This window comes from Aspergillus vadensis, assembly GCF_003184925.1.
Source record: "Aspergillus vadensis CBS 113365 unplaced genomic scaffold BO88scaffold_7, whole genome shotgun sequence".
NCBI classification, from domain to species: domain Eukaryota; kingdom Fungi; phylum Ascomycota; class Eurotiomycetes; order Eurotiales; family Aspergillaceae; genus Aspergillus; species Aspergillus vadensis.
The window spans coordinates 635,909-661,038 of NW_020292045.1; the positions used below are offsets into that span (position 1 = coordinate 635,909).

Consider the following 25,130-nt stretch of genomic DNA (forward strand, 5'->3'; position numbering starts at 1 on the left):
CTCCAATGGGGATGAAGAGAGAGAAATGCACCTTCACAAGACGTGCCGATAGCAAAGCCACCGAAGCAGTGGAATGTCGAGAGCGGGCAGCAGTCACTCGAGTGTTTCTCCGCAGCCACCGGGTGTTCCGCAGTTCAAATCGGGATCGGAGATGGTCACAGCGGGATGCCCCCTCGAGTCACTCGGTCCCTCGCTGTCTTCTTGTTCAGGACCGTGCAAGGACAGCCCCAGTGAAACAGACAGACAGAGACCAAAATGATACAATACACAGGTAGATCAATTATTTATTCGGATAGAGATCGTCCCGTGAAGACAGGCACTGTGAGCGCTGGATGCAAGACAGATCTTTTTTTCGCCAGGGTCGACCGCGGCTCCGGGCGATAAGAAACCGGGACTGCATTTGATCCGAGATCGTTGCTTTGGCATCTTTGATTTCCTTACTTGGTGTGCTTTCCGGGGTATTTTTTATTTTTACTTTTTTTGCATTCATTATGTCCCTCGACATATCACCCAACATTATATACACTGGCAAACTATGGCCGTGCGCCTCCAAATATCAAGATGGGGCATCTGATACTTGATGATGTCTTTCCCCATTGACCCCGGGGTGGGTCATTCTGGGGACGGGCGATGGTCCTACAACGCTTATTCGAGCCGCAAGGACACCCACTTTCAACTATATTTTGCATTCATCATTATGCGTAATGCTATCATACGTGACCAGATTTTCTCCGGGCTCTGAAATAGTTATGGGCACTAGACTGGAGATATCCAGTCGACCCTAACTCTACCACCTGGGCTAGCTAGAACTTCCCTCAGAAAGATCCGAGCCGCTGAGATCGGACAGGCCGCTCGGCAGGCTTCGTGTTACGGAATGCTATCGTCGCCGTAGGTTCTTTCAGGAACGGGGTTCCTCTCAAGGTTTGGGGGCGCGTTGCGAATTGCAGGGATTCTCTACGGATTGCCAATAGCAGACCGTTCCCTTCGCGCAAGTCTTTGTGCCTCTCCATGCTCAACCGTCTGCGCCCTGTTGAAAATTTTTACCATCCGGGTTCCTGCCTTCACCGCAATCCTCGTCCGCGGGGCAATGCGCTTGGACGGGCGCCGCGATTGGCGCCCCGTGTCGCATACCGACTGCTTGTCGAACCACGCGTGGATCCTCTGGTGGTGCCACGCGACGGGGCCGGGATTCTGGCCGAAGGCTTGGAGGGAACGGTGCTCGAAGGATGTTCGATGAAGGAAGTGTCCGTAGTCCTAAGTGCGTCGTGTTGTTAGTATGAGGAAAGCAATCAACACCTAGTCCGTGGAGTAATTAAGACTCACATGAATGTCATCTCCGCTTCAGTGGTCGCTTTCAGCTGTTCTGCTTCGGCTTCTACTCGTGCTATTAGTATTGGATTTCCCTCTTACGCAGCTGCGTTCATACCATTCTGTGCCTCTGCTTGCTTGGCTCTCCGGAAAGACTCTGGAATGGGCGCCTGTATTCGATCGTCAGCTTAGGAGGGAAGACAGCCATTATTCTCAGTCGCAATTACCTCCGGAAAGTCCACACAGAACGCGTTCATGTTCAATCCATAGAGAAAACTGGCAAAGCTCTCACTGAACCGGGTCAAACTTTCGTGCATCAGCTGAAGGTGCATGAAGTTGGCCTCGAGATCAGCCATGGAGTCTGCAAGCTCTGCAAACTGGGGTTCCAAGGCATTGATGGCAGGCTGGGTGTAGCCTGCCATACCAATACTGCTGCCATAGCCATGAGCTTCGCGGATCGACGACCGGGAACCGGGTCTTAGGGGAGTCGTGGGTCGCGACGAGGGCCGTGGGCGAGACGATGAGCGGGCAAAAGCATCCATGACGATTCAGAGACTGTGCACCCAAATTGAAGGCTGTAATCAACCGGTTGAGAGACACTGATGAGACAGAATAGGAATAAGCACGGTATAGAAGAAAAGCTGTCACAAATATGCGACTTGACGCAGTTATGTTTCAAGTTGTATGAAGGGGAGTTGCGAAAGATTGGGTTTGTTGATGTTGATCCCCGCTTTAGGCAAGGCCGAGTCACTGGACCCTCCTTTTCCCTGCCTCAGGTGTCTGCAGATTTGCTGCCTGGGGGCGCCACAGCGACCCAAAATGGTCCAATCAGCCTATAATTAGGATTACTTAGTTCTTCCGTCTAGTCCGGAGGGACCCCTGGTGTGATTATCATCATTGGATTGCGGACTGGCAAAAATAAGAGACTTGGCAATCCATCCTGTTCGCTTGCTTTATCTTCCTCCCCATTATTGCCGCATCCAACCGCTGTGAGTTCCCCTTAGTCTCCTGCAGCTGAACCTTGAATCTGTGAAGGTTCCAAGCGAACTGCACCGTCCGCCTTCTCTTCGCCTCCTTCCCTCTCGCCTTCCTTCCCCGCATTGTTCCCGGCTGGAAATTTAGGCTCGGATCTTCGTCTCTCATTTTACTCACGAGGACACCAGGAAAAGACAGCCGGCATCTCTGCTTTTGGGATTTGACTCGTCCTTCCCCAATCGCCTTCTGGCCCTCACGAACAAGCACATGCATGCTTGTTCCCTCCTGCGCCGCCGTCTACCTCCATCCTCGGCCAATTCCATCAAGTTCGCGTCGGGCAGACTCTTGCATTCAGGACGTGCACAGATCTTCCCACCGCGGTGCTCTAATCAAAGTCCTCTGATTTGGTCTCGAGCCTTCAGACGACCCTTCTCCACTTCGCCGTTGTCTCAACCTTACAAACCGAGGGAAGCTGCGTCGTTCTGGTCAGTCACATTCACTCTACTTCTTATCGGAGCAGGAGCCTGGCTGCAGGATAAATACCGCAAGTCGGAAGGTGATATTCCTACGATTTCCGACACTCTCGAACCTTTGCAAGAATCGGAAGTACCCTTTCTCGGCGTCATCGAAACCCTCAAGACAATGCCTATGGATTTACCACCCGGGACCGTGGGGAATCTCACACCAGAGCAGGAAGCCAAGCTACAAGAGCTTTGGATCCTGCTGCTGAAGGTCTGTGGTGTCAATCTGGATGCTGTTGAACAGATTCAGCAGCAGAACGGCGACGCTGCTGCTGCAAGCCAACCCCAAGATAAGAAGAAACAGTCCAAACGGAGCAGGTTTGGTCTTTTCGGGCGGAGCAACACGGATGAGGAGGAAGAGAGCGCTAGCGACAAGGGTACCAACGGGATCGCGTCGAGTCTCGCTTCTATCAGCATTGCCGACGGAGATGACAAGTATGGCCAGTCAAAGGAGTTCCAGCAGGCGCTTGTGGATATGAAGCCTGAGGAGATCCGCGTGACTCTCTGGAACATGGTCAAGCATGACAACCCCGATTCTCTGCTCTTGCGCTTCCTGCGCGCGCGAAAGTGGGACGTCAAGAAGGCTCTGGTCATGTTGATCTCTACGCTTCGCTGGAGACTGCTGGACGTGAAGTTGGATGAGGATATCATGCAGAACGGCGAGCAAAGTGCTCTGAAGAAATCCCAGAGTTCTGATCCCGCCGAGAAGAAGGCCGGTGAAGACTTCCTGTTGCAGATGCGCATGGGCAAGAGTTTCCTCCATGGTGTGGACAAGCTTGGCCGGCCGATCTGCGTCGTCAGAGTGCGCTTGCACAAGGCCGCCGACCAGGAGACAGAAGCTTTGGACCGGTTCACTGTGTACACCATTGAGACCGCTCGGATGATGCTTGCACCTCCAGTCGAAACAGCTGTGAGTATACAATCTCACGGTAAGAGTATCATGCACTAACGGGTAACAGTGTGTTGTCTTCGATATGACCGACTTCTCCCTGGCAAACATGGTAAGCACATCTGTCAACGGCCAACAGATTCCATCTCTGACATATTATAGGACTATCATCCGGTGAAGTATATGATCAAGTGCTTCGAAGCCAACTACCCGGAGTGTCTGGGAGTTGTTCTGATTCACAAGGCTCCTTGGATTTTCTCAGGTTAGTTTTTCAATTTTGGTATCCAAGGGAACTCCCCTAACCTCGGTTGCAGGTATCTGGAATATCATTAAGGGCTGGCTCGACCCTGTGGTCGCCTCTAAGATCCAGTTCACCAAGAATGTCCAGGATCTGGAGAAGTTCATTCCCAAAGATCGCATTATGAAAGAGCTTGAAGGTGACGAGAACTGGGCTTACAAGTATGTCGAGCCTCAACCCGACGAGAACAAGCTTCAGGAGGACACAGCCAAACGGGACGAAATGGTGGCCGAGAGACAGCAGCTGGCGCAGGAGCTTCAAGGCGCCACCATCGAGTGGATCTCTTCGACAATGAAGAAGGACGAGAGCGCCGTCAAGGCGGCGGTAGACAAGAGAAAGGACCTGATCGAGCGATTAAGGGTCCAATATTGGCAGCTTGACCCATACGTTCGGGCCACCTCCTTGTACGATAGACTAGATGTCATCCAAGGTGAGGGTAAGATCGAGTTCTATCCCACGAAGAGCAAGGTCGAGGGAAACGCACTTAACGAGGAGAAGGCCGAGTAATGCGCTCCGGGCCTTGGTATGAGGATAGACTGTTAGATTGTGTTGATAGAGGACTACTTGTCATAATAACGCTCACTTCGTGAGAGCATGTACATACAGCTTCTACCTGTCTGTCATGGAACATGTATACTTGGATTGCGGTTTTCGTTGGTAATTTCAAATGGAGCACTGGATTTTCTCTTGATAGACGTATTCCAAGACGTATTCCACAGAAGTTGACCATCATCTTCTGTATCATAGTTTACAGTGTGTGCCCTACGAATATTCCAATTGTGAAAGTAGAACTGATAATAATAGCACATGGTATGTAAATAGACGCAGCCGTAGCACTTGCTATATCCGTGCTACTTACTATACCCTTACATCTTAGCCTTAAGCTCCTCGAACAGAGCCTTCAGCTTATCCATATCGGTTTCCTGAGCGGGCCAGCCGACACCGAGACCTTCCTTCTCGTTAGGCTTGGGGATCTGTTCCAGCATCCTGTTAGCAAGTGAAAACTAATGAATGGTATCATGAGCAGCCATATGCTGTTCCTTGAAGTGTGTGATGACATACCATGTGGAAGTGAACCTGAAAACAGCAAACATTAGCATTAAGCCCCATCCAATATCTATAAACGAACATCAACTTACATGATCAACAACCTGGTGCGCTATGCGACCATTGTTCTGGAGGATATTGAAGTCCTCGGCGCCAGTGACCTTGGCGATCTTCTTTGCGACGGGCTGTTTGTTTTGAGGGATCTCTTGTTAGTATCTGCTCGTTCTTGTGGCTAGCTAGGTAGGTAGCTGCGGGGAAGACTGAAAGAGGAGGAGGGAGGGGGGTGAGTGCTCGCAGGGTCCTCGATCAGGTGGGACCTTATAAAAGCATCCGGATCGAGCGCTGAGCTTATTTCACACGTGTGCATGTCGTTTCTGTCTACGTACCAGGATTTCCTGAAGATCTTCGTCGGGGATGTCGGTAAGCTTGGCTCCGTGGTATTTGGGGATCACGAGCTGTGGTTGGAGGGTTGGGAGTTAGCTTGGTTTCGTTTCTTGGTTTCTTGGGTTCGTCTTTTGGGGAGAGGTATGGGGTTTATTGGAGGTCTGGGATTTGATTGCGGGGGGTGGAGTTATGGATATAGTGCTGGTTTTGAGGGACTGTCGACTGTCTGTCTCGAGGTTGGGAGCAGAATGCGACATGTCGTGCGGGGGTATATTTGAAGCGGTGGTATGTATGTATGTATGCAGTTCATTGAAGAGGGACAGCGACACTTACAGCATGTCCACGGCTAAGAGGCTGGATATCGAGGAAGGCAAAGACCTTGTCGCTCTCGAAGAGCTTGAAAGAAGGGATATCACCTATTGTTTACGTCGGGTTAGCCGGATCAGATCACTGCTACCAGCGGGCGCAGTTGGAGAACAAAGAATATAGTATTTGTAGGTGTGCAGAGGTAGGAGGCACCGTACCCTTGATGATCTTGCAGAAGATGCAGGCAGCGGAAGACATCTTGTGTGACGAGGTTGAGTATATACGTTGATGGCAATCAATGTAATGTCTGAGGGGAACTGAAGGTCGCAATGACTGAATGCGGGGTTAGCAATCGCAAGGCGGAAGAAGAACGAAAAGATAAGTTGAGGGAAAAAAGGTTCGCGCCGGCCGGTCTCGAACTCGCGGTGGGTGGCTGACGGAGGGTACTATAACAAGCAGTTTAAGGTAGAATCTGCGAGGAGTGGGACAAACTAGCTCAGAACCCATTTCTTGCCTTTTACCAGAGATGGCCGTGGTTTGCCCAAAAGACTCCTCTCATCAATCTTTGGAATCACCCATCGACACAGCTGTCGATTTTATTGTTTTTCTTTTTCTTGGTCGTTCTTGTATGATCTAAGTAGATTATGATTCTCTTTTCTTGCAACTTTCTACACCCTTTTACGGTGGTTTTCAAGAAAGCGGTGCGTCTGCGTTGCCTTTAAGGGTGCGTGTGCGTAACTGGCTATACTGAGCGACCAAGTCCATGAAGCTAAAGGGAACGAGCACATGGTTACCGGCTCCCAGAAACAGTTGTCTTCATAGATTTACCCACTACTGATGACTATCGGTATCTCTTCAGTCAATTGAAGCACTTGTCCTGTATAGTGTGCCCAGGCACTGATTGAGTCTTCCGCAAGCGGAAGCCCTTCCCCTTGTGTCTCTAGCAGTACATGTCGGTTGTTTTAATCGTTGGGTGGATGCAATCCCCCTCTTAGCCACCAGGTACTCGCAGCTTCGGAAACTTATACCGTGCAATTAACATGGCATTGAAGCATACAAGAAGAACAAACTTCGCCCTGAGTCAATCCGTCATTCAGCAAGGATCCAGTCCGTATGGCTGGTCTGTCTTGCATGGTCAACCCACTACTACAAGTGCTCCGCGCCCTGTCAATCGGTAATCAGACAGGCTAACCGTGACCCTGGGAGCCCTCCCTACCCCTCATCATCACTAGAATCGCCCATTGCCGAGCTACTCTTGTACCTTCCTATATAAGCGGCCAAGACTGTTGGAGTACGAGGAAACGCTCCATCGTCACCCAAATCCGCGGATATCTGATTCGGTGAAAAGCCCGAGACCCCAGCTCAACCCCACCCAGCTATCTTATCATACCGTCGATTGGGCAGTCTTATCTGGAAGGGTTTCCAACAATAAGACCATTGAACAAGATATAGCCCCCTTGGGCGCTCACTCGGCTCAAGATGGCCTTCATCTTCTACCAAAGATTATCCGCTGCCAGGTTTACTGGGATCCTATCCAAGCAGACAAGATCAGCCTTTGCGAAACCCGCAATCACGCCTCCACGGCGAGCTTTCTCAGTTACCACGACTCATACCATGCTGTCTACGGAGCTAACCGAGGCTGAGGTCTCGGCTCTCAGGGCCAATAAAGAACGTTTGGCGAAGGACCTCCATCATAGCTGTCAGTGGGGATATGGCATCCGCTGGGGAGAGTAAGTGTTACTGTAACACCCTTTGGAATCACTACAAGCGGTCTTCTGGGTCTATGCAAGGGAACTGCTTGATATACTCGATGGCCTGCGTTTTGCCATGGATCGAGAGTTAGTCTAACGGCAATTCAGTGAGCACACAGACACTGGCATGCAGCGACTTGCGCTGTCGCAGGAGGACAAGCAAGTACGGGACTGGTTCATTGAGACAACAAAGGCATTGAAATGCGAGGTCACGGTGGATGAAATGGGTAATATCTTCGCTGTTCGGCCTGGACGACGGACTGACGTCCCACCCACTTTCATTGGCAGCCATCTGGATACGCAGCCGACAGGTGGCCGGTATGATGGGATTTTGGGTGTGCTCTCCGGTATTGAAACGCTGAAAGTGATTGACGAAATGGGATTGGAGACGGAAGGTGGAATTGGAGTTGTTAACTGGACAAAGTACGACCCGGATCGCTATTACTATGCTTCAACTCGCATCGCTAACACTATCACAGCGAAGAGGGTGCCCGGTTCCCCATTAGCATGGTGTCTTCTGGCGTTTGGGCAGAATGCATCCCTCTCGAACGAGCACATGGGCTTAAAGAAGTCCCAACAGTCGCATCTCTCCCGACCGCATCTTCTGCCCCTGAGTCTATGAAGTCTGCGTTGGAGAAGATCAACTATCTCGGAAGTGTCCCGTGCTCATACAAGCAAACTCCCATGGCCGCCCACTTCGAGCTACACATCGAGCAAGGCCCCCATCTTATCTCTGCAGGCCAGCACGTTGGTGTCGTTACTGCTGTTCAGGCATACCGCTGGTTCCACCTCACGATCTTCGGCAGAGATACCCACACGGGTACTACCGCGTTCGAACACCGTGCAGATGCCCTGTATGCCTTTGCTCGTATGATGGTACGTGCTCGTGAGGTTGCCTCCTCCCACGGCTGTCTGGCTAGCGTTGGAATTGTAGAGGCAAAGCCCGGCAGTGTGAACACAGTTCCCGGCACTGTCAGCTTCACTCTCGACATTCGCGGCCCAGAAAGCGAACTGGTCCAGGTTGTAGAAGACCAATTGAGAAAGGAGTTCGATTCGATCGCCGCAGAAGAGGGTAAGGGTATTGGCAAGCCTTGCCGCGTAGAGTGGACCCTTGACTTCGATTCGCCCGCTGTCAAGTTCCACCCTGACTGCATCGAGTGCGTGCAGCAATCCGCGGAGGCGGTCGTTTCGGACGTCAATGCTGCGGAGCCCAAGTCCCTCATGCGGACAATCATGAGCGGGGCGGGTCACGATAGTGTCTTTACCTCCAAGAGAGTCCCGACCAGCATGATCTTCGTTCCCTGCAAAGATGGGCTGAGCCATCACCCGGAGGAGTTCTGCTCCGCAGATGACTGCGCAACAGGTGCATCAGTCATCTTGCAAGCAGTGATCCGTTATGATCGAAAGAGGTTCTCGAAATGAGCTGCGTTGACAGCGGGTGCCTATAGTTGCGCCTCTGCATACATCTCGACATCGGCTTTTGGTATATCAACCGCATGTACATAGCAGCAGATTTAGCCGCCATTTATCTTACGAAATGGAAAATAGAATGAAGTCATGAAATCATGCCATTAATCCTAACTATATCATAACTGTGAAACAGTAGATTGGCATAACTTCTTTTTTTAGGACGTGCACGGTACAGCTTCCCGACTTCTTTCAAAGTCGTTCAAGCCACACCGGCAACAATCCCATTAAGCCCTTGGAAGACCGGCAGGCGACACCCCTTAGGAGGAGGGAGCACCACGGCCACGGCCGAATCCACCACGGAAGCTGGGAGCGAACTCGCCGGGGGCACCGCCCTCCTTGTTCTCCTGCTCGCGGCGGCGGTAGCCACCCTCACGAGGAGCACGGGGACGACGCTCACGCTCCTCACCGCCCATCATGCCACGAGGGGGAGCGTGGGAACGCTGCTGCTTGATGTGGGTGGCGGGGACAACCTCAGCGGGGAGGTGGAGCCACTCACGGAGGTAGTCAAGACCCTATATCAAACCAGTCAGACAATCCGTCCTTATCGTATCCTGCGCCGGATATAATCATGGAATAAAACGTACCTCGGGGGTGAGGGTGTAGTAGTAGTACTGCCACGAGAACTGGGTCTTGACGAAACCACGGGAGGTCAGGGACTGGCAGGCCTTGATCACGTAGAGGTTCTTGGTGTCAATGTCGCCATGCTTGGGAAGGTTGAAGTCCTTCTTGGCCACGAGCACACCCTCTATTGTTAACCGTCAGCATGACTGATTCATCCATCATCCATAATCCATCGATCGACCGTCGCGCGACATTTCGGGGAAACAAGGTCGGTCGATATAGGTGTTCACATACCGCGGAAGAGGTACTCGTGGATCTTCTTGCGGTCTTCCTTGGGGATAAGCCTGAATCAGGGTTAGCTACATCATCCTATATGATATCAATGGCCGATATTAGGTGCATCACTTACATTGTCGCGAGTTCCTAGCGCTCTTCGGGGAATCGCCTTGACAACGCGCGAAGAGAGTGGTTTAAATGTAGTTGATGTGAGTGGAGCGGCTGCGGTCGAGAAAAAAGTGCGGTAATTCCCCATCGGGAAGCGGTTTCAGGGTTGGGGCCCTAATCGCTCCGCTAGGCGGATAAGCTGCGTCACGTGCAAGATGCGTTTTGGCCTGAGGCGACAAAGAGGTAGTTTCCCGGTTAGTCATCAATGGCCTTATCGGGAACTCCTCCGCATCCTGAATGAAGTCAACTGCGCCTCACCTCTGCAAGCGATCATCTCCACCTTCAACGAGCAGCAACAATCTCAGCGCTTCGAGTACTCGGTATATACGCACTACTTAACTGACGGTATCTGCGATACCAGCAATCACCATGGCGTCCCAAAACGTCAACATCCTTCTGTCGACCTTTCCCGGTCTCTCACTTCCATCAACACTCTCCTTCGCGCTACCATCATCATCCAGCGTCGCTGACCTGACCGACAAAATCGCCTCATACCTGCCTTCTTCTCTGCCACTCAGTCGCTTGGTCTTGACAACAACCAGCAACAAGCAACTTCTCCCCTCATCCGAGTCCATCGCATCCTACCTCATCAGCACCAATGACAACCTCGCCACAACCTCCATCCTCCCCCTCCGCCTCAGCGCCCCCCTATGCGGTGGTAAGGGAGGTTTCGGATCCCAGCTCCGTGCCGCCGGTGGGCGCATGTCCAGCAAGCGCAAGCGTAACCAAGGCGACGACAATGGATCCAGCCGCAACCTCGATGGCCGTCGTCTACGCACAGTCAACGAAGCCAAGGCATTGGCCGAATACCTCGCCCTCAAGCCAGAGATGGATAAGAAGGAGAAGGAGGAGCGCCGGCGCCGGTGGCAGGCTGTTGTTGAAGCGGCAGAGAAGCGTCAGGAGGAGCTGAAGAACGGAGGCGGCAAGCAGAAGATCGACGGTCAGTGGATGGAGGACAAGGATGAGATGAATGAGAAGGCTAGAGAGGCGGTTCTTATGGCTATGAAGGATGGTATGTGGACGGATAACTTGCGCGATACGATTCTGGGCGGATCAAGCACAAGTGCTAGCCCAAGTGAGGGGAGTGGTCAGGAGACGCCCTCTAGCTCCGAGGAGGAAAGTGATGATGAGCAGGAGATGGAGGTTGCGCCTGGACCGTCGTCGGCCGAGCCGGTTCGCAATGCGGCACCTCGGCGGTATATCGGTTTCGATGAGGATGATGAATTCATGAGTGACTCGGAGGAAGAGGAGGAGGCTGAGGATCCTAAGGGAAAGGGAAAAGCGAAGGCTTGATTGAATGCCATTGAATGTTTTCTTTTTCATGCGATTACGGCGTATGGTCTACGGTTCGGGTTGTTTTTCATGTTGTTGGCTCATTATTGATATCAGGGTTTGCGAAGCACGGTTATTACATGTCAAGCTTCATAGCTAGCGTACATATTTTATCGAAAATAATATTTTTCACACTAACCACCTCTCCTTAATTATCTTCTATTCCAACAGCACCCAGCACCCCGTATTAGCTATGATAGAACCAGCTAGTCAGTTCGCCACAGCAACTTTTTTCCGGCCGCCGGCGCGGACCACCGACGCTATCGCCGCTATCACTCACTATCAGTACCAACTAGAACTAGACTTTCATCGCATTTCTCCTCCGAGCTCTCCAACATTCTCAAAACCCAACAAACATGTCGCCATACCTCGGGCGCATAATCCCACGAGGGCGCCTACTGTACCACCGAGCCCCTCTACAAATACGCCTTCGCAAGCCGTGTCTGCGAACGACAACCGCTATTTTCTCTTCCCGCCCGGAGGTACTAGCCCGCACCCAGCTGCGCAGCTTTTCCACGAGTATTCCTCTCCGCGCAAGCCCGGCTCTTGAACCAACAATTGAAGAGGCAGTTCTTCCCGTTTGCTGTCCCGGATGCGGTGCCTATGCGCAGACTGTCGAGCCGAGTGAGCCTGGGTATTATGGGAAGACTAGGAAACAGACGCGGAAGCTCTTGTCGGAGACGAAGCAGGTTGTTGAGGGTGGTCAGGGTGAGGAGAATGGGAAAGGAGGGTCGGGGTTGAAGGCTGAGGGGGAGAAGGCAGCGGATCGGATTCAGAAGTATCTGGAGCTTACGGATGTTGGGGGGAGTGTGCCGAGGCCGAAATGTGAGTGATTATCTCCTCTATCTGTCTTGTGATGGTTGGTTTGGTTCATATGCTAACTGATTGATTTTCTGTTGTGCAGTTGGTGCTTCTTTGGTGAAAGCGGCAGATACTGCTGGCAAGTATCTGGAGAAGTCGAAAGCCCCGGTACAAATTTGCGATCGATGCCATGATCTGCTGCATCATAACAAGGCCGTTCCTGCTATTTCGCCGACTATGGATTCCCTTCGCGCGTATTTGGATGAGTCGCCCCATAAACATAATCGGATTTATCATGTTGTTGACGCGGCGGATTTTCCTATGTCTGTTGTGAAGGAGATCTACGATACGCTGGGGATTATGGATCCGCGGTCGAAGAATCGGCGCTCGGCGACTTATAAGTATAAGAGTGGGAAGAAATTGCCGACTATTAGTTTTGTTATCAATCGGTCAGATCTGTTGGCAGCTACGAAGGAGCAGGTTGATTCGAAGATGGAGTATGTACGGTCTGTGCTTCGTGATACGTTTGGTCTCTCGCATGAGGAATTCCGCTTGGGCAATGTGCATATGATTAGTGCTCAGCGGGGATGGTGGACGAAGAAAGTTAAGGAGGAGATTAGGGAGCATGGGGGTGGGATCTGGGTGATTGGAAAGGCCAACGTTGGTAAAAGCAGTTTTATTGAGGCATGCTTTCCCAAGGATTCGAGGAATCTCGAGAAGATTGCGGAGTTGATTGAGCTTCGTGAGGAGGAGTCCAAAATCGCTACCCACTATGACCCTTCTGCTATTGATTCAGAGGGTCTTCTACCCCCTGCGCCTCGGGAGGATCTCTATCCTATCCTTCCTGTGATCTCATCTTTACCCGGCACGACGGTATCACCTATTCGTATCCCGTTTGGCCGTGGAAGAGGCGAGATGATTGACCTGCCGGGGCTCGACCGTGGCGAGCTGGCCGACCATGTCCGTGATGAGTTCAAACGCGATTTGGTCATGACTAAGAGGAAGAAGCCTGAACGCCTTTCAATCAAACCTGGCCAATCCCTACTTCTCGGAGGAGGTCTTGTCAGGATTACGCCGATGAACCCCGAGGATGTCGTGATGGCAGCTTGCTTCGTCCCGCTCGAATCGCATCTCACCAGAACCGAAAAGGCTATTGAAATGCAAACAGAGCAGCGCCCTTATCCCAAGACCAATATCGCCAGAGAAGGTACCGGTCAGGTCATCTCGTCTGCAGGTGTTTTTGACCTGAAATGGGACGTGACTCATTCGCACCTCCCCAGGTCTATTGCTAAGGCGGTTGAAGATGGACATGTGAAGATGCCGTCTCTACCATACAAAGTTATGTCGACCGATATTTTGATCGAAGGATGCGGCTGGGTTGAGCTTACAGTTCAAGTTCGAGCCAAGTCCGCGAAGGAGTCTGAGTCTGAGGACGAGACGTCAAAGTCGTTCCCTCAAGTGGAAGTGTTCACTCCGCACGGCCGCCATGTTGGATCCCGTGCTCCGATTGAATGTTGGAAGTTCATCGAAGCGAAGAAGGTCGCTGACAACCGCGCGAAGGGACCTCGGGGACGGCAGAACATTGGGCTGGAGAAGCGAGTCCGGCACAGCTGAGACGGTCTTCCAGCAAGGATGACCTTGTATAGTATATGATTTGCATAGCGATTGGTGTTTCACGGTGTATACTAGAAAGGGATAAACAATGCTGTATTATAATGATTGGGGAGGTGTGGTTGGTGGGTGATGTATAAATAGATCATCGATTGTTGGTGAGCAGATTATTAGTTTATCATCCACTGCCTTCGTTCACGTGGGCTTCTTCCCTCTTCATTCCTCTTCCTATCTTCTCACTCCGAACTTAACCTGCATGTCTCACGCCTGTTTGGGTTCGTTTCCAAAATCTAGGTTATTATCTAATCCTGCTAGTAATTCCGCCTGTGGTTGTAGTACAACCCCTCTTCACTACCTTAAGGAACTATATAGTAAGCATCCGCTCCTCGAACAATACACAGTCACTTCAACTGTATACCAACGTTATATAGATAACAAACATATACCATAAAGAGCCTTTTCGACAATGCTCTCGTCTCGAGGCAGCAATAATGCGCAATTGCACAAGATCCCTTGGCGCTATGCTCTACCGCACAAGTACAACAAAGAGACGAATCCGGAGGGGATGATCTCATTTGCATTGGCAGAGCATGTAAGTTATCTGAAACAAGAGGCAACAACTCCACAGTACTCATAAGCAGATAGGCACCAGTGCGCGCAGAAATAGTCAACTACATCAACACCAAGGTTAATATCCAGCCCTTTCTCTTTTTCCTCTGAAACTCAGCAATCCCAACCAATATCTTCTACATGCTTAGGTCGAGTTCGACGTAGCATCAGTCGCCTATAGCTCTGGTAACAATGCCATCCATCGTCTACAAAAAGCGGTCGCAATGCATCTGAATAATCTACTCGTTCCCATTACTCCGATCGACCCGGAAGAAGTCATTGTTGCCAGCGGCGCAACTGCAATAGGGAGCATGCTTGGATTCACCCTAGCTGAGCCAGGTGACGGCCTCCTAATCAGCAGGCCAGCTTATGGGCGGTTTGAGCTTGATTACGGTGTCGAAGCGGGTGTGCAGATGGTATATGCAGACACCACTGCGGAGGAGGCATTCGCTCCTTCTGTTGTCGAGAAGTATGAATTAGCGCTGAGGGATGCTCAGGCGAAAGGTGTGCAGATCCGGGCATTGATGCTAGTGAATCCGCATAATCCTATTGGTATGCTTGACCACTTCGTTGATCATCAATAATCTAGCGTTGACACTACGTCTAGGCCGTTGCTATTCTGTTGAAACCCTGACGGAGATTCTCAAATTCTGCAATAAGCACCAGCTTCATCTGATCAGCGACGAAATCTATGCTTCATGTGTCTTTGATTCCGGAGACCCAGATGCCGTCCCATTCACCTCTATATTATCCCTTAGTACCCCGGAGCTGATCAACCCTGACCTGGTGCACTTGTTGTACGGATTCAGCAAGGTAAGCCATACTTCGTTCTCTTCTCTGTTCATTAGAATGCGTCTAACCTATATGACCTCAGGACTTCGCGTCCGGCGGCCTCCATCTAGGCTTCCTTATCACAAAGAACAAACCCCTACGCCATTCCTGCAATGCAATCCTGTCAGTTTGCCACTATGTGCCCGACTCGCAACTCAAAGTCAACTAACCCAACACACAGACGCCTCCACAGCGCCTCCACAGCAGCCGTAACAATCGGAACCACCATCCTCGAAGATCAAGACTTCGTTCGCGACTTCACAGCCAAGAGCCAACAGAGTCTTGCTTCAACATACCGAATCGCAACATCAACTCTTGCCCAAGAGGGCATTAGCTACATAAAGGGAGGGTAAGCCAAGATATTTCCAGAACTCATTCTAAAACTATGTTCAATATACTTACCAACTTATATTGTTCCCTCCAGAAACGCCGGGTTCTTTATATATATCGACCTATCATCCTATCTCCCCAAGAATAGTGGTAATAGCACATCTCCGCTTGAATTCACTCTCGCTCAGAAATTCGTCGATGCAGGTGTATTCCTGCATCCGTGCGAAGAGCATGGAAATATACCAGGGTGGTTTAGGCTTGTCTATGCTCAGGACGAGGATGTGTTGAGGGAGGGGTTGAGAAGGTATGTAGCCATGTCTTCTGTTTCCCAGTCTACTAAGTACTCTTGACTTTGAGATATCGTAGGCGGGGTTAGTGCATGGTGCTAATGATATATATCACAGGATGATCGGGGTGTTAAAGAGTTTGGTATGAACGATCTAGTCTTTTGGCTTCGTTGCCTAGTGAAATTGTCGCCCGGTGAAATTGCAATGAGTATGATGTTATCGTTGGTAGTATACTATTAGCAAAACTACAAGCATCACCAATCCAATCCACAAATCTAACATAACCCAATGAAATTGCTATTTTATGATCTTTCACTAAAACAAAAGAAAAGAAAACATGAAACCCATCAAGATATCTCATCTAATCTGTATCATGTATAATCATCACCATCTTCATCTTGATCATCTACTCAATATTGGCAAAGTTGAAAGAAGGCTGGCCAGGAACGGCATTCTCAGCCTGCAGTCCCTCCCTCTTCTCACCAGTACCAACGACCTCACCAGTCTTGCCACCCTCATCGACAGCAACAATCTCCAGCTCCTTGGCGCCAGTGACGCGCTTAATAGCAGCAACCATCTCGCTGAGGACAGCGAACTCATCGAAAGGCAGCTTGCGGTCGAAGACAGCTTCGGGGACTTCCTTGTCGACAACGAGACGCTTCTTGAGTCTCTGGACGAAGGGCATAGCCTTCTTCATCTCGCCGAGCTTGCCGACCTTGGCGTTCAGCTCCTTGTCGTTGAAGGAGATGCTGACCGCGTCGAAGGCTTCGCGCACAAGGTCGATGTACTTCTCCTGCCAGACGGGGAACTTCTTGGCCGCGTAGATGCTGAGCTTCTTGGGCTTGCGGGGGTCGAAGGCAGTCTGCTTGCCCTTGGAGAGCTTCTTCACGAAGTTGGCCTCCGCGGAGGTGATGCTGGAGGTGGTCGAGCGGGCGTAGTCAAGGGCTGCGGACAGCTCGAGGGAGGGCTCGGGGACCTCGGGGAAGCGGGCGTGGTGGATGGTCGAGGGCTGGATAGGGTGTTAGTGGGGGTGTGATGGAGTGGAGTTGTGGGGTAGGTACGAACCTTCTTAAGGATCTCGAGCCAGATGTGCTCGGACCAGTGAGGAGCAATGACGGCCATCATCAGAGCCTGCAGCTCAATGTAGCGGAGGACGACGTCACGGTGCATGCCAATGCCGGCAGTGGTGGTGGCTTCACGGTAGAAGTCACGGGCGCTGACCAGGTCGTACAGACCGGACTTCAGGGCGAGCTTGAAGTTGGTGCTATAAGTAGTTAGCTTCATGAAAGTCCAAGTGGAAGTCAAGTGAAGCAAGATGAAGAGTTTTTATGAAGGGTCCATCAGGCATGTGGTGATGTTTGTCTCATGGCCGTGAAAGGCTCTGAAGTAGCAAATACGTAGAATATGCGAACATCATGTGGAGAGGTGATTGCGGGATTGTAGGGGGATAAAAAGGTGACTTACTCCTGGTAGTGCTTCTTGGTCTCACGGACAAGGCCGTTAAGCTCGTTGTCGAAGAGCTTGTCCCAGAAGGCATCGGCGGGGCCGGTACGCAGGGACTCGTCCTTGACAACTTCCTCCATCCAGTCCTTGAGAGTGTGGAGACGGAGGATGTTGCTGTTAGCGACGGTTTCCTCGAAGTTGGCGTCTTCGATACCGTCACCAGCATCGGCGAAGGCGATACGGGTGGCATCAGCACCGAACTTGTCGACAGCATCCTTCAGGGTAAGGAAGTTACCCGTACTCTTGCTCATCTTCTCACCGTTGAGCAGCAAGTGTCCGTTAGCACGGACACCGCGAGGCCAGTACTCAGGAGGGAAGAGGGCGACGTGGATGTACAGGAAGAAGGTCAAGTGGTTCTGGATGAGATCCTTTCCGGAGACACGGACGTCCAGAGGGTACCAGTACTCGAATTCTCTACGCATCTTCTGCAGGGCCTCCTTGCTGATACCACTCTTGGAAACAAGCTCATCGCTGAGCTCACGTCTGGTGAAGACGTAGTCCCAGACTTCGTCGATCATCTGCTCGGCCTTCACGTTCAGGGAGCCAGGCTCCTTACCGTAGCGGTCACCGTGCAGGTAGTGGGCGATGGTGTAGTAGGCCATGTAGACGGTACTGTCACTCAAACTCTCGACAAGGAACTGCTTGTCCCAGGGCAGCTTCGAACCCAGACCGTAGGTTCTGGCGCAAGCCCAGCGGTTGAGCCAGGACAGGTTCTTCTCGAAACCGTTCTTGGTTTCGTTTGAGTAGGCGTTCAGGGTGTTCACAACGTGGTCCAGGGTGGTCTTCTGCCACTCAGCGTCGTTCTCACCGTAGTTCAGGAACCACTGGCCGAGGTAGGCAACAACACAGTCATCTCCACTGCGGCTGACAACCTTGCCCATAGGGTCGGCGAAGGGGAAGGCATCACCGCTCTCGTAGAGAGACTTACGGATCTTCTCCTTAACAGCGCTCACGGGCTGTCCCTTGTACTCACCGACAATCATGGTACCCTTGTAGAAAGCTTCACCATAGGCCAACTCCTTGGCCTGTGCAAGCTGGTTAACGTCCTTGGGAGAGTTGATCTTGAGCTGCTTGACGAGAGCGGGAGCAGTGAGGTTTCCGTACGTCGGAGTCTCGATGAGAGGGAAAATCTCCAGCTCAGCCCACTCCTTCTTGATACCATAGTACTCCGGCTTCTTCGCGAGATCCATCAAAGTGGCGTAATCATCGGGAGAATCCGAGGGCACGGAAGTGACAACACCGGTACCCTTGCTGGCAGAGACACCCTCCATTGGAAGGATGCGCACACCTTCAGTGTGGAAAGAAAGAGGAGCGTTGACGAGAGTACCGACATAGGCAGTTCCGGGGGCCTCAACGACAAGGGGCAGTTGGTCCTGGGACTTGAGGAACTTCTCGCCGTCGGCGAAGTAGCCCTGGAAAGCCATGTTCCAGGCAGCCCGCTTGGTGACGACGAAGTATTCCTTCTCCTTGACCTTGTAGAGACCATAGGTGATCTTGGGGCCAAGGAAGCAGCAGGTCTGTCCGTACATGGTCTCCGGACGCAGAGTGGCGGGGACGAAGTAGACATTGGCATCGTCCTCAATCTTGCCCTTGACGAGTTCGGCGATCTCAGGAGCCCACTCCTTGACCTTGAGCTTCATAGCGGTGTATTCCTGGGGACCGATACCCTCACCCTCAGTGCGGTCGTGGTCCATGCAAGGCTGTCCGTCCTTAGGAGAGTAAATGGTGTAACGGTTGCCGTACTGGATCTTGCCCAGCTCGTGAAGGCGGTTCATCTGCCAGCGCACAAAGGCGTCATAGTAGGGGTTGGCGTCGGTGGTGACGAACTGTCTGCGCCAGTCAACACGGGCACCCAGGCTGTCGAGATCACGGATGGCGAGAGGGGGGAAGTGCTGGAGCCAGTGAGCGGCATCGGCGAACTTGTGAATCTCCTCAATGGGGATACCAATAGCCAGCATGATCTGGAACTGGTACTTCATCTTGACGGTCTTGGCAGCGGCCTTGCTCTTCTTTCCGGAGAACTTCTCCTGCTCTGCCTTAACCTCCTGGGTGGGAGCGGCAACGGCAGCCTTGTCCTGCTCCTCAGACTCTTCGCTGTAGCCCTCGAAGTTCTTGCCGAACTTGGCGACTTCATCCCGAAGCTTGTCGGCACAGGCCTTGATGGGCATACCAGTGCAGTGGAATCCGAGAGGGAAAAGGGCCCTCTTGCCCTCCATGCGAGCAACACCGGTCATGAATTCGACCTTGCTAGCAGTGAAACTGTGACCGGCGTGAAGGGTACCGTTCATGTAGGGGTAGGCCATGGTTCCGAAGAACTTGGGGTGCTTCTCACGGAGCTCAGCGGCGGACATGCTGCCGAAAGGCACCTCTGTCTCGGAGGGAGCATCGACCTCAAAGACCTTGTTTGCCTTCCATTGGGCCTGGTACTTCTTCTCGAGGGCGATAAGGGTATCTCTCTTCTCGGTCTATGCAGATAATACATGGTCAGCTCAATCCAGGTCAAATCGAGTCCCTTGGGGACAAAGAGGGGCATGTGAGGCAGACATTCTCGAGTTTCATAGTGTTTTTCGTGCCCTGCTCGAGCGCAGCTGCAGACGCAGCGGCGGCGGCGGCTGCCATGGCTCCGGATGTAGAAGAATAAATCTGACAAACTGGAGATAATGAGCCCGAGGGCGAGGAGGGAAAAGGGCAGCGTTATATAGATCGAGCGACTGGAGTCACCGCGGGGTCGAAAAGAATTACTCCGAATGTGGGAAAAGGCGGTCCGTGAGTCACCGCCTGCCTCATCCGGTATCGGAGCATGGGGATATTCCTGTATGGAGGGCGATGGCTTCATTGCTCAGCCTCTTTCGGGTAATTGAGATATGGCAGATGGAGCTTGAATGTGGGATGATTGTTCTAAGCTGTGAGTCACAACTTTAGTGCAATTCCTGGAGCTAATGATGCATGTTGGAGTCATCAGGCTGTAAGGGAAGGCTGAACCGGGCAGGATTAGACTCGGTGAATGCGAGTTCCTTTGGAATTAAACGACAGAATGGAGGGAAGACTTGGGCATTGTCTGAACTAGAAGGCGCTAGGCGTCTGGGTTCAGTCAAAGGAGTCATCACCCAAAGTTGTCTAATAATGACAGACTATCATCAACATCGCCGCAGCACATTATCTTAGAATCACGTGATCTGATATCGGCTGCTTTTCTTTCCGCCGGGGATCCCAAAAATCAACGGGAGACAGCTCCGAATCAGCAGCCATCTAACCACCCCGTCGTCGGCCCATCCAGATCAATTACAGCCGGGCGCGACCTGAAAATCCCATCCCTTGACATATCTCCCATCAGAAAGTAGTCGCTCAGGCGCTCCAACCGTCACAATGGTCAACCTCTTCAAGCGGATGCGGAAGCTGAAAACCGTAAGTTGACCACCATCACCCATTATCAATGACCCAGATACTGACATGGCTATTTAACAGAGGGTATGTTCTCAATCTACAATCTCATCCAGCTCCCCTTGTACTCCAACCCAACCCGACCATTCCAATCCCTACCCATCGATGCCATCCCTCCCATATCGGAATCAATCAACCAACCCAACCATCCGCCGGAGAAACCCATCAAACCCAACCCTACTAACACCCAATCCCAGCTCCTCAACATCCAAGTCGGCACCGGAGCCGCAACCCTCCCCACTGTCGCAAACGCCTCGAAAGAATTCCCCGCCATTACGCGGCTGCACCTCACATACGCCCGCAAGATCTACGGCGGACACCAAGGCGCGCGACATTTCTGGCGCAACTGCCTCCCCCGGCTGAAGTACCACAACCCAGCGATTCCCATGACGGTGCGCCAAACAGAGGAACAAGAAGGCCCCGCCGCATTGACGATTTACTTCGCCGAGCGCGCCAGCAACGCCGCATCCCTGCTCTCCGCCAAGGACGTCACGGACAAGCACGCCCCGGCCCCCGGAGAGGCGGAGCAGACCGCTGTTCTGGATGTGAAGAACCTCGACTACAAGGATATCTGGGCTAAGGTGAAGAACATGACGGGCGCGCAGGAGATTCAGCCTACTCCGGAGCAGGAGTCTGAGTTGCAGAAGTTGGAGCAGTTGAGGCAGCAGAGTGATAAGGATCGCGCGCGTATAGCGGCTATTCGTCAGGCTAAGGCGGATCAGGAACGTATGTTGCAGGAGGCTAGGGGTGAGGTGGAGAAGTTGAGGCAGTTGTAGGGGTGATCTTTGGAGTGGTGATGTGGATGGGTGATTTGGCTTGTGTGGGAACAATAGTATACGACCTTGGGGCGTCGTGTCTTGTAGCATAGCATATATCTCTCTGTATTATTCCTGTTCGATTATGTAGTTTGGGGAAATTTCTTGTTCTTTCTGTTGCAAGTATACATTGTGGCTAGTTGTTCTTGTTCGGTTCTTGCTATGGATAGAATTGACATTGTTTAAGGATGTTATTTAGTGTAGTGATCTACTAAACTCCCTTCACAGGCCGTGCACTAGTGTATATGTATGTGATCATGTTCATTCATCATTGTGGAAAAGAAAAAAGGTAGAAGACATTTTGTACAGTGAAGGCCAACAAGCCCCGCCCCATGTCACAATTGCACTTGCTGGGAAGACCTCACTTCCTTGCAAAAGAAAATCCAAGGTTGGTATATGACAAGGCTAAACAGCAGAAACACTTTACGTTGCATTGTTCCTTTGCATTATATCCCAAACAACCGACCAAACTCTATGAAACCATGCTTTGTAGAGTTGCTGCAGTTTCACGCATGGTCGGGGGTATAGCTGGTTTCTCCCAACATACTCTGGCCCGCTGAGACTGTGGGTGTTGGGGTCTGAGTATGGTTGGAACCTTGCTGATTCGCTGCAGACGTCGCTGGCTGCACTCTTCCTGCTGCTGCTGCTTGAAGCCTCTGGTCGAGAGCCTTGAGTGCTAAAGCACGTCTGCGCTCCGCTTCTTCCCGCTTCGCCATGGCCCGTCCGTTGCGATGGTTAGAAAGAAGACTGGGAAGACCTGCCTCGCCCCGTGCCAGAACCTGCTGATTACCCGAGGCAATGTCTTCCTCGGAGAAGGGTGTACAGATCCTGACGGCGACCAGTAGAGCATAAACTTGATCGGATAGAAACGCGATTGGTGGCTGAAGCACGTCCGGAAAGAGGCATGCAAACGCAAAAGTCTCGCTGGCATCACCCTTGATGCCTAGCCCATCGGTCGATGTGCCGGTAAGATCAGGCTGACGCTTGAAGAAGCGAAGGTAGGTCCAACTCGTCAAGAGGCCGAGCCAGGCAAGAATTGCTGCGACATGCGTGCCAAAGACAACCCCGCTGATCGTGTTCAGGAACAAAAACAGAGCGGGAAAGTGCTTCACCCGCATTTTGACCAAGCCTTTGAAGATAGTCACCGTATGCTCAGGGACAAGTTGTTTGAAGGCGACCAGAAAGGATGCTTGAATCGAGATACCGCCGCATATCTGCGTGAGGCTTGAAGTCGGTGAGTCAGTAGGGAAAGCGCAAGATGTTGTGCATTCGTCATGAAAGAACAAGGCGTACCCGCTGCTGGAGTTGCTCCTGAGGGCAGCTCCTAGAATATAGAGCGGAACAATCGCCACGTTCGGGATGACGGCGATGGCTAGGATGAACTTCGCAAACTCCCGGGATCCCCATGCGCGCTCCAGGTATTTTCCGCCATAAAAGAGAGTGGCCGCGTTCAAAAGCACGGTGAAGATGTTCTGCTCCACAAAAGTCGCAGTAAGGAGGGTCCACGGATAGAAAAGAAATTGTGAAGGAACGAGTGTCAAATAGGGTATAATCGGGGTGATGGCGGGTGCGCCGGGCGTGGTGTCAAGTTGCCGCCATCGGGCGATATTATACAGCAAGGAGAGGGTGAGAAGGCTGATAAGACAGATGCGGGTCGCTGGAGGGATGTTGACTCGAGGCGCCATGGTGTCAGAGGACGCTCTTGCGGCTATTAAACCGCAGGCTGTTGACAGAGCCCAACGGGGGTTGGGGGAAAGGAAGTGTGGGAAGGGGAAGTGAAATGCATCCAGACCAGATGATCCGTACTACGAGCTGGACTCGCGGGTGACTAGTCGCTCGGGGCGGCGTTGGGGGGGAGTTCCATTTTCGGACAAGCCTGCAAGGACGGGATCGCGTCTCTCTGATTGGATACCTTGCATGGCATCCGCAAGGCCGCCATTCATGCCTCCGCCGTGGCATTTGTTATTATGGAAAGGCAACAATGCATCCAGTCATCGGGAAACATGGATGACCAGCGGTTGTCTACCACCATTGGATTTGTTGCGTAAATAAGTTGGCGTTGAAGTTTTTGTGTGTGGGACAAGATCTGCTGACAGACACCAGTCGCATCGACAATGATTTTACTGATCATTTACCTTTCATATTAAAGCCAACTACGAATCAGCCTGTCATGAACTGATAACGAGTCAAGTAACTATCGGCGCCATCTTCGCTCAATAAGCTTCCGGGTCTCCTCAATAATCCCTTCTCAGGTCTCACCCTAGCTATTGTGGAAGACTTCTAGAGAATGCATGACAAAAAGAACCCGTGTCAGGGGAGGAATTGAGATTATACCGATCGCATGGGTCACGTGTGGCTCAAGCGCTGGGGTGTGGCTCAGCCCAAGGGAGATTTACAGTGATGGCCTAGTTACCCACCCGCCAGACTCTCTAAGTGGACCGACCACTGAAGAAAGAACGAAAGTGCAGCTAAGGTAAGCAAGCTTAGACTGCTTAGCACCAAGAGTCGTACGGGGGAGACCTTCACAGCAACCTTTCTGCCGGCCGGGGGGTAATGGATTCCAGCCCACAATCATCAATGCATGCATGTACAGAACTCCAGAAGGATGTACAACTGATCGGCATTCCTAGCAGACGGGTGAACTGCCCCCAGATTTAGATCCAGGCTATCAGCTGGCAGGAGAAAAATTGAATCTGGGCATGAAGCAGACCACTAACTCAGATAGTCAGTGTTAGGACTGCATTTGGGTGATCTGATCCCTCAAATTAGTCATATTCTCCGAAAGTCAGTGAAATTATCGCCCTTCAATCAAGTATCATGACTTTAGGCGGTCTTCAATTCTGCAGATGAACAAGGTAAGAACTAAAGCGACATCATCTGTAGGTACCATCCCAGTAGGTACATGACCGACATCCTGCCTAAGGTATCTAACGGGCCACGATCAGCACCTTCAGAGAAGGGAAAATCAAAAATTAAAAAATAAAAAATAAAAAATAAAAAATGGTGGAAAAGGAAAAGAAAGGCCACGAAAAATGCGCAAAATGCACAGAAATCCTGCGAACGACAAAGGGAAAGCGCCAATCGAACCATGAAAGGGCCGGTGCCGGCTAACCGGAAGAGGATAAGTGTAGAGGCCGATCGGGAGGCCGTCAGAAGGACCGAATGGAGCAGTTGGACCAGTTGGGATGGACCAGGGGCCCCAAAGTGGGTTGGAGGGCAGCTGCACGCTAGCCGTGGCCTAGACGCCACAACGAGTCAAGCCCACCCCCCGAAAAAGTCCCAGGCCCAAAATGCCCACTCCCAGTGCGTTCAGCGTCTGAAACAGCGTCCCAGAGCCGCGCTTGGAGAAATTCCAGCTTTGAATTTTACTTTTCTTTTTCGCTCTTTTGTTACCCTTGGCCTGGTTGGGCGTGGTTGGACCCGTAACTCTTGACTAAACCTTTAGACGGACTTCACAGCGGCGTGGAAACTGTCTTGTCGTGACTGTGAGGATCAAAACTGTCGAGTGTCGAAAAAGTGCCAGTTGACCAAGTACCTACGTACCTTTACGTACCTGCTAACCTAGCCTAATTAACTAACTTAGTTAACACTTTGTGACTGACACTGACTAACTAAC

The 25,130-nt window shown here is 51.7% G+C and overlaps 11 protein-coding genes across 11 annotated transcripts; 6 read left to right on the forward strand and 5 right to left on the reverse strand.

Moving 5' to 3' along the window:
• Window positions 1-580: 580 nt before the first annotated feature.
• On the reverse strand, window positions 581-2,142 carry BO88DRAFT_403652 (DASH complex subunit DAM1). The gene is made up of 4 exons (XM_025706415.1): window positions 1,536-2,142; window positions 1,427-1,478; window positions 1,324-1,375; window positions 581-1,254 (listed from the first exon to the last, which is right to left on the reverse strand). The coding sequence occupies exons 1-4, from the start codon at window positions 1,848-1,850 to the stop codon at window positions 1,062-1,064; spliced, it is 612 nt and encodes a 203-aa protein (XP_025564501.1). The 5' UTR covers window positions 1,851-2,142; the 3' UTR covers window positions 581-1,061.
• Window positions 2,143-2,234: 92 nt separating this feature from the next.
• Window positions 2,235-4,672, forward strand: BO88DRAFT_403653 (CRAL-TRIO domain-containing protein). The gene is made up of 4 exons (XM_025706416.1): window positions 2,235-3,714; window positions 3,764-3,805; window positions 3,856-3,955; window positions 4,008-4,672. Exons 1-4 carry the CDS (start codon window positions 2,551-2,553, stop codon window positions 4,496-4,498), a joined length of 1,797 nt encoding a protein of 598 aa, XP_025564502.1. The 5' UTR covers window positions 2,235-2,550; the 3' UTR covers window positions 4,499-4,672.
• Window positions 4,662-6,072, reverse strand: BO88DRAFT_403654 (HIT family protein). The gene is made up of 6 exons (XM_025706417.1): window positions 5,947-6,072; window positions 5,756-5,838; window positions 5,425-5,493; window positions 5,131-5,223; window positions 5,054-5,068; window positions 4,662-4,965 (listed from the first exon to the last, which is right to left on the reverse strand). Exons 1-6 carry the CDS (start codon window positions 5,984-5,986, stop codon window positions 4,858-4,860), a joined length of 408 nt encoding a protein of 135 aa, XP_025564503.1. The 5' UTR covers window positions 5,987-6,072; the 3' UTR covers window positions 4,662-4,857.
• A 992-nt stretch (window positions 6,073-7,064) lies between these two features.
• On the forward strand, window positions 7,065-9,040 carry BO88DRAFT_403656 (M20 family metallo-hydrolase). Its single transcript, XM_025706418.1, has 3 exons — window positions 7,065-7,458; window positions 7,588-7,902; window positions 7,959-9,040. The coding sequence occupies exons 1-3, from the start codon at window positions 7,208-7,210 to the stop codon at window positions 8,899-8,901; spliced, it is 1,509 nt and encodes a 502-aa protein (XP_025564504.1). The 5' UTR covers window positions 7,065-7,207; the 3' UTR covers window positions 8,902-9,040.
• A 13-nt stretch (window positions 9,041-9,053) lies between these two features.
• Window positions 9,054-10,042, reverse strand: BO88DRAFT_480020 (40S ribosomal protein eS10; the record flags this gene model as incomplete). The annotated part of the gene is made up of 4 exons (XM_025712113.1): window positions 9,054-9,461; window positions 9,534-9,694; window positions 9,805-9,841; window positions 9,920-10,042. The coding sequence occupies 4 exons, from the start codon at window positions 10,040-10,042 to the stop codon at window positions 9,207-9,209; spliced, it is 576 nt and encodes a 191-aa protein (XP_025564505.1). The 3' UTR covers window positions 9,054-9,206.
• Window positions 10,043-10,207: 165 nt separating this feature from the next.
• BO88DRAFT_403658 (telomere maintenance SDE2 family protein) lies at window positions 10,208-11,424 on the forward strand. The gene has a single exon (XM_025706419.1). It carries the CDS (start codon window positions 10,324-10,326, stop codon window positions 11,245-11,247), a length of 924 nt encoding a protein of 307 aa, XP_025564506.1. The 5' UTR covers window positions 10,208-10,323; the 3' UTR covers window positions 11,248-11,424.
• A 170-nt stretch (window positions 11,425-11,594) lies between these two features.
• Window positions 11,595-13,902, forward strand: BO88DRAFT_362656 (uncharacterized protein). The gene is made up of 2 exons (XM_025703920.1): window positions 11,595-12,111; window positions 12,191-13,902. The coding sequence occupies exons 1-2, from the start codon at window positions 11,643-11,645 to the stop codon at window positions 13,699-13,701; spliced, it is 1,980 nt and encodes a 659-aa protein (XP_025564507.1). The 5' UTR covers window positions 11,595-11,642; the 3' UTR covers window positions 13,702-13,902.
• A 180-nt stretch (window positions 13,903-14,082) lies between these two features.
• Window positions 14,083-15,998, forward strand: BO88DRAFT_254048 (pyridoxal phosphate-dependent aminotransferase). The gene is made up of 8 exons (XM_025702233.1): window positions 14,083-14,290; window positions 14,344-14,385; window positions 14,457-14,859; window positions 14,915-15,120; window positions 15,182-15,261; window positions 15,320-15,487; window positions 15,563-15,772; window positions 15,873-15,998. Exons 1-8 carry the CDS (start codon window positions 14,165-14,167, stop codon window positions 15,901-15,903), a joined length of 1,266 nt encoding a protein of 421 aa, XP_025564508.1. The 5' UTR covers window positions 14,083-14,164; the 3' UTR covers window positions 15,904-15,998.
• BO88DRAFT_385576 (leucine--tRNA ligase CDC60) lies at window positions 15,986-19,975 on the reverse strand. Its single transcript, XM_025704747.1, has 4 exons — window positions 19,803-19,975; window positions 17,220-19,723; window positions 16,821-17,019; window positions 15,986-16,764 (listed from the first exon to the last, which is right to left on the reverse strand). Exons 1-4 carry the CDS (start codon window positions 19,875-19,877, stop codon window positions 16,162-16,164), a joined length of 3,381 nt encoding a protein of 1,126 aa, XP_025564509.1. The 5' UTR covers window positions 19,878-19,975; the 3' UTR covers window positions 15,986-16,161.
• A 167-nt stretch (window positions 19,976-20,142) lies between these two features.
• Window positions 20,143-21,475, forward strand: BO88DRAFT_486824 (mitochondrial 54S ribosomal protein mL61; the record flags this gene model as incomplete). The annotated part of the gene is made up of 2 exons (XM_025712492.1): window positions 20,143-20,663; window positions 20,726-21,475. Exons 1-2 carry the CDS (start codon window positions 20,625-20,627, stop codon window positions 21,473-21,475), a joined length of 789 nt encoding a protein of 262 aa, XP_025564510.1. The 5' UTR covers window positions 20,143-20,624.
• A 241-nt stretch (window positions 21,476-21,716) lies between these two features.
• On the reverse strand, window positions 21,717-23,302 carry BO88DRAFT_254009 (rhomboid family protein). Its single transcript, XM_025702232.1, has one exon. The coding sequence runs from the start codon at window positions 23,197-23,199 to the stop codon at window positions 22,021-22,023; it is 1,179 nt and encodes a 392-aa protein (XP_025564511.1). The 5' UTR covers window positions 23,200-23,302; the 3' UTR covers window positions 21,717-22,020.
• Between the last annotated feature and the right edge of the window lie 1,828 nt (window positions 23,303-25,130).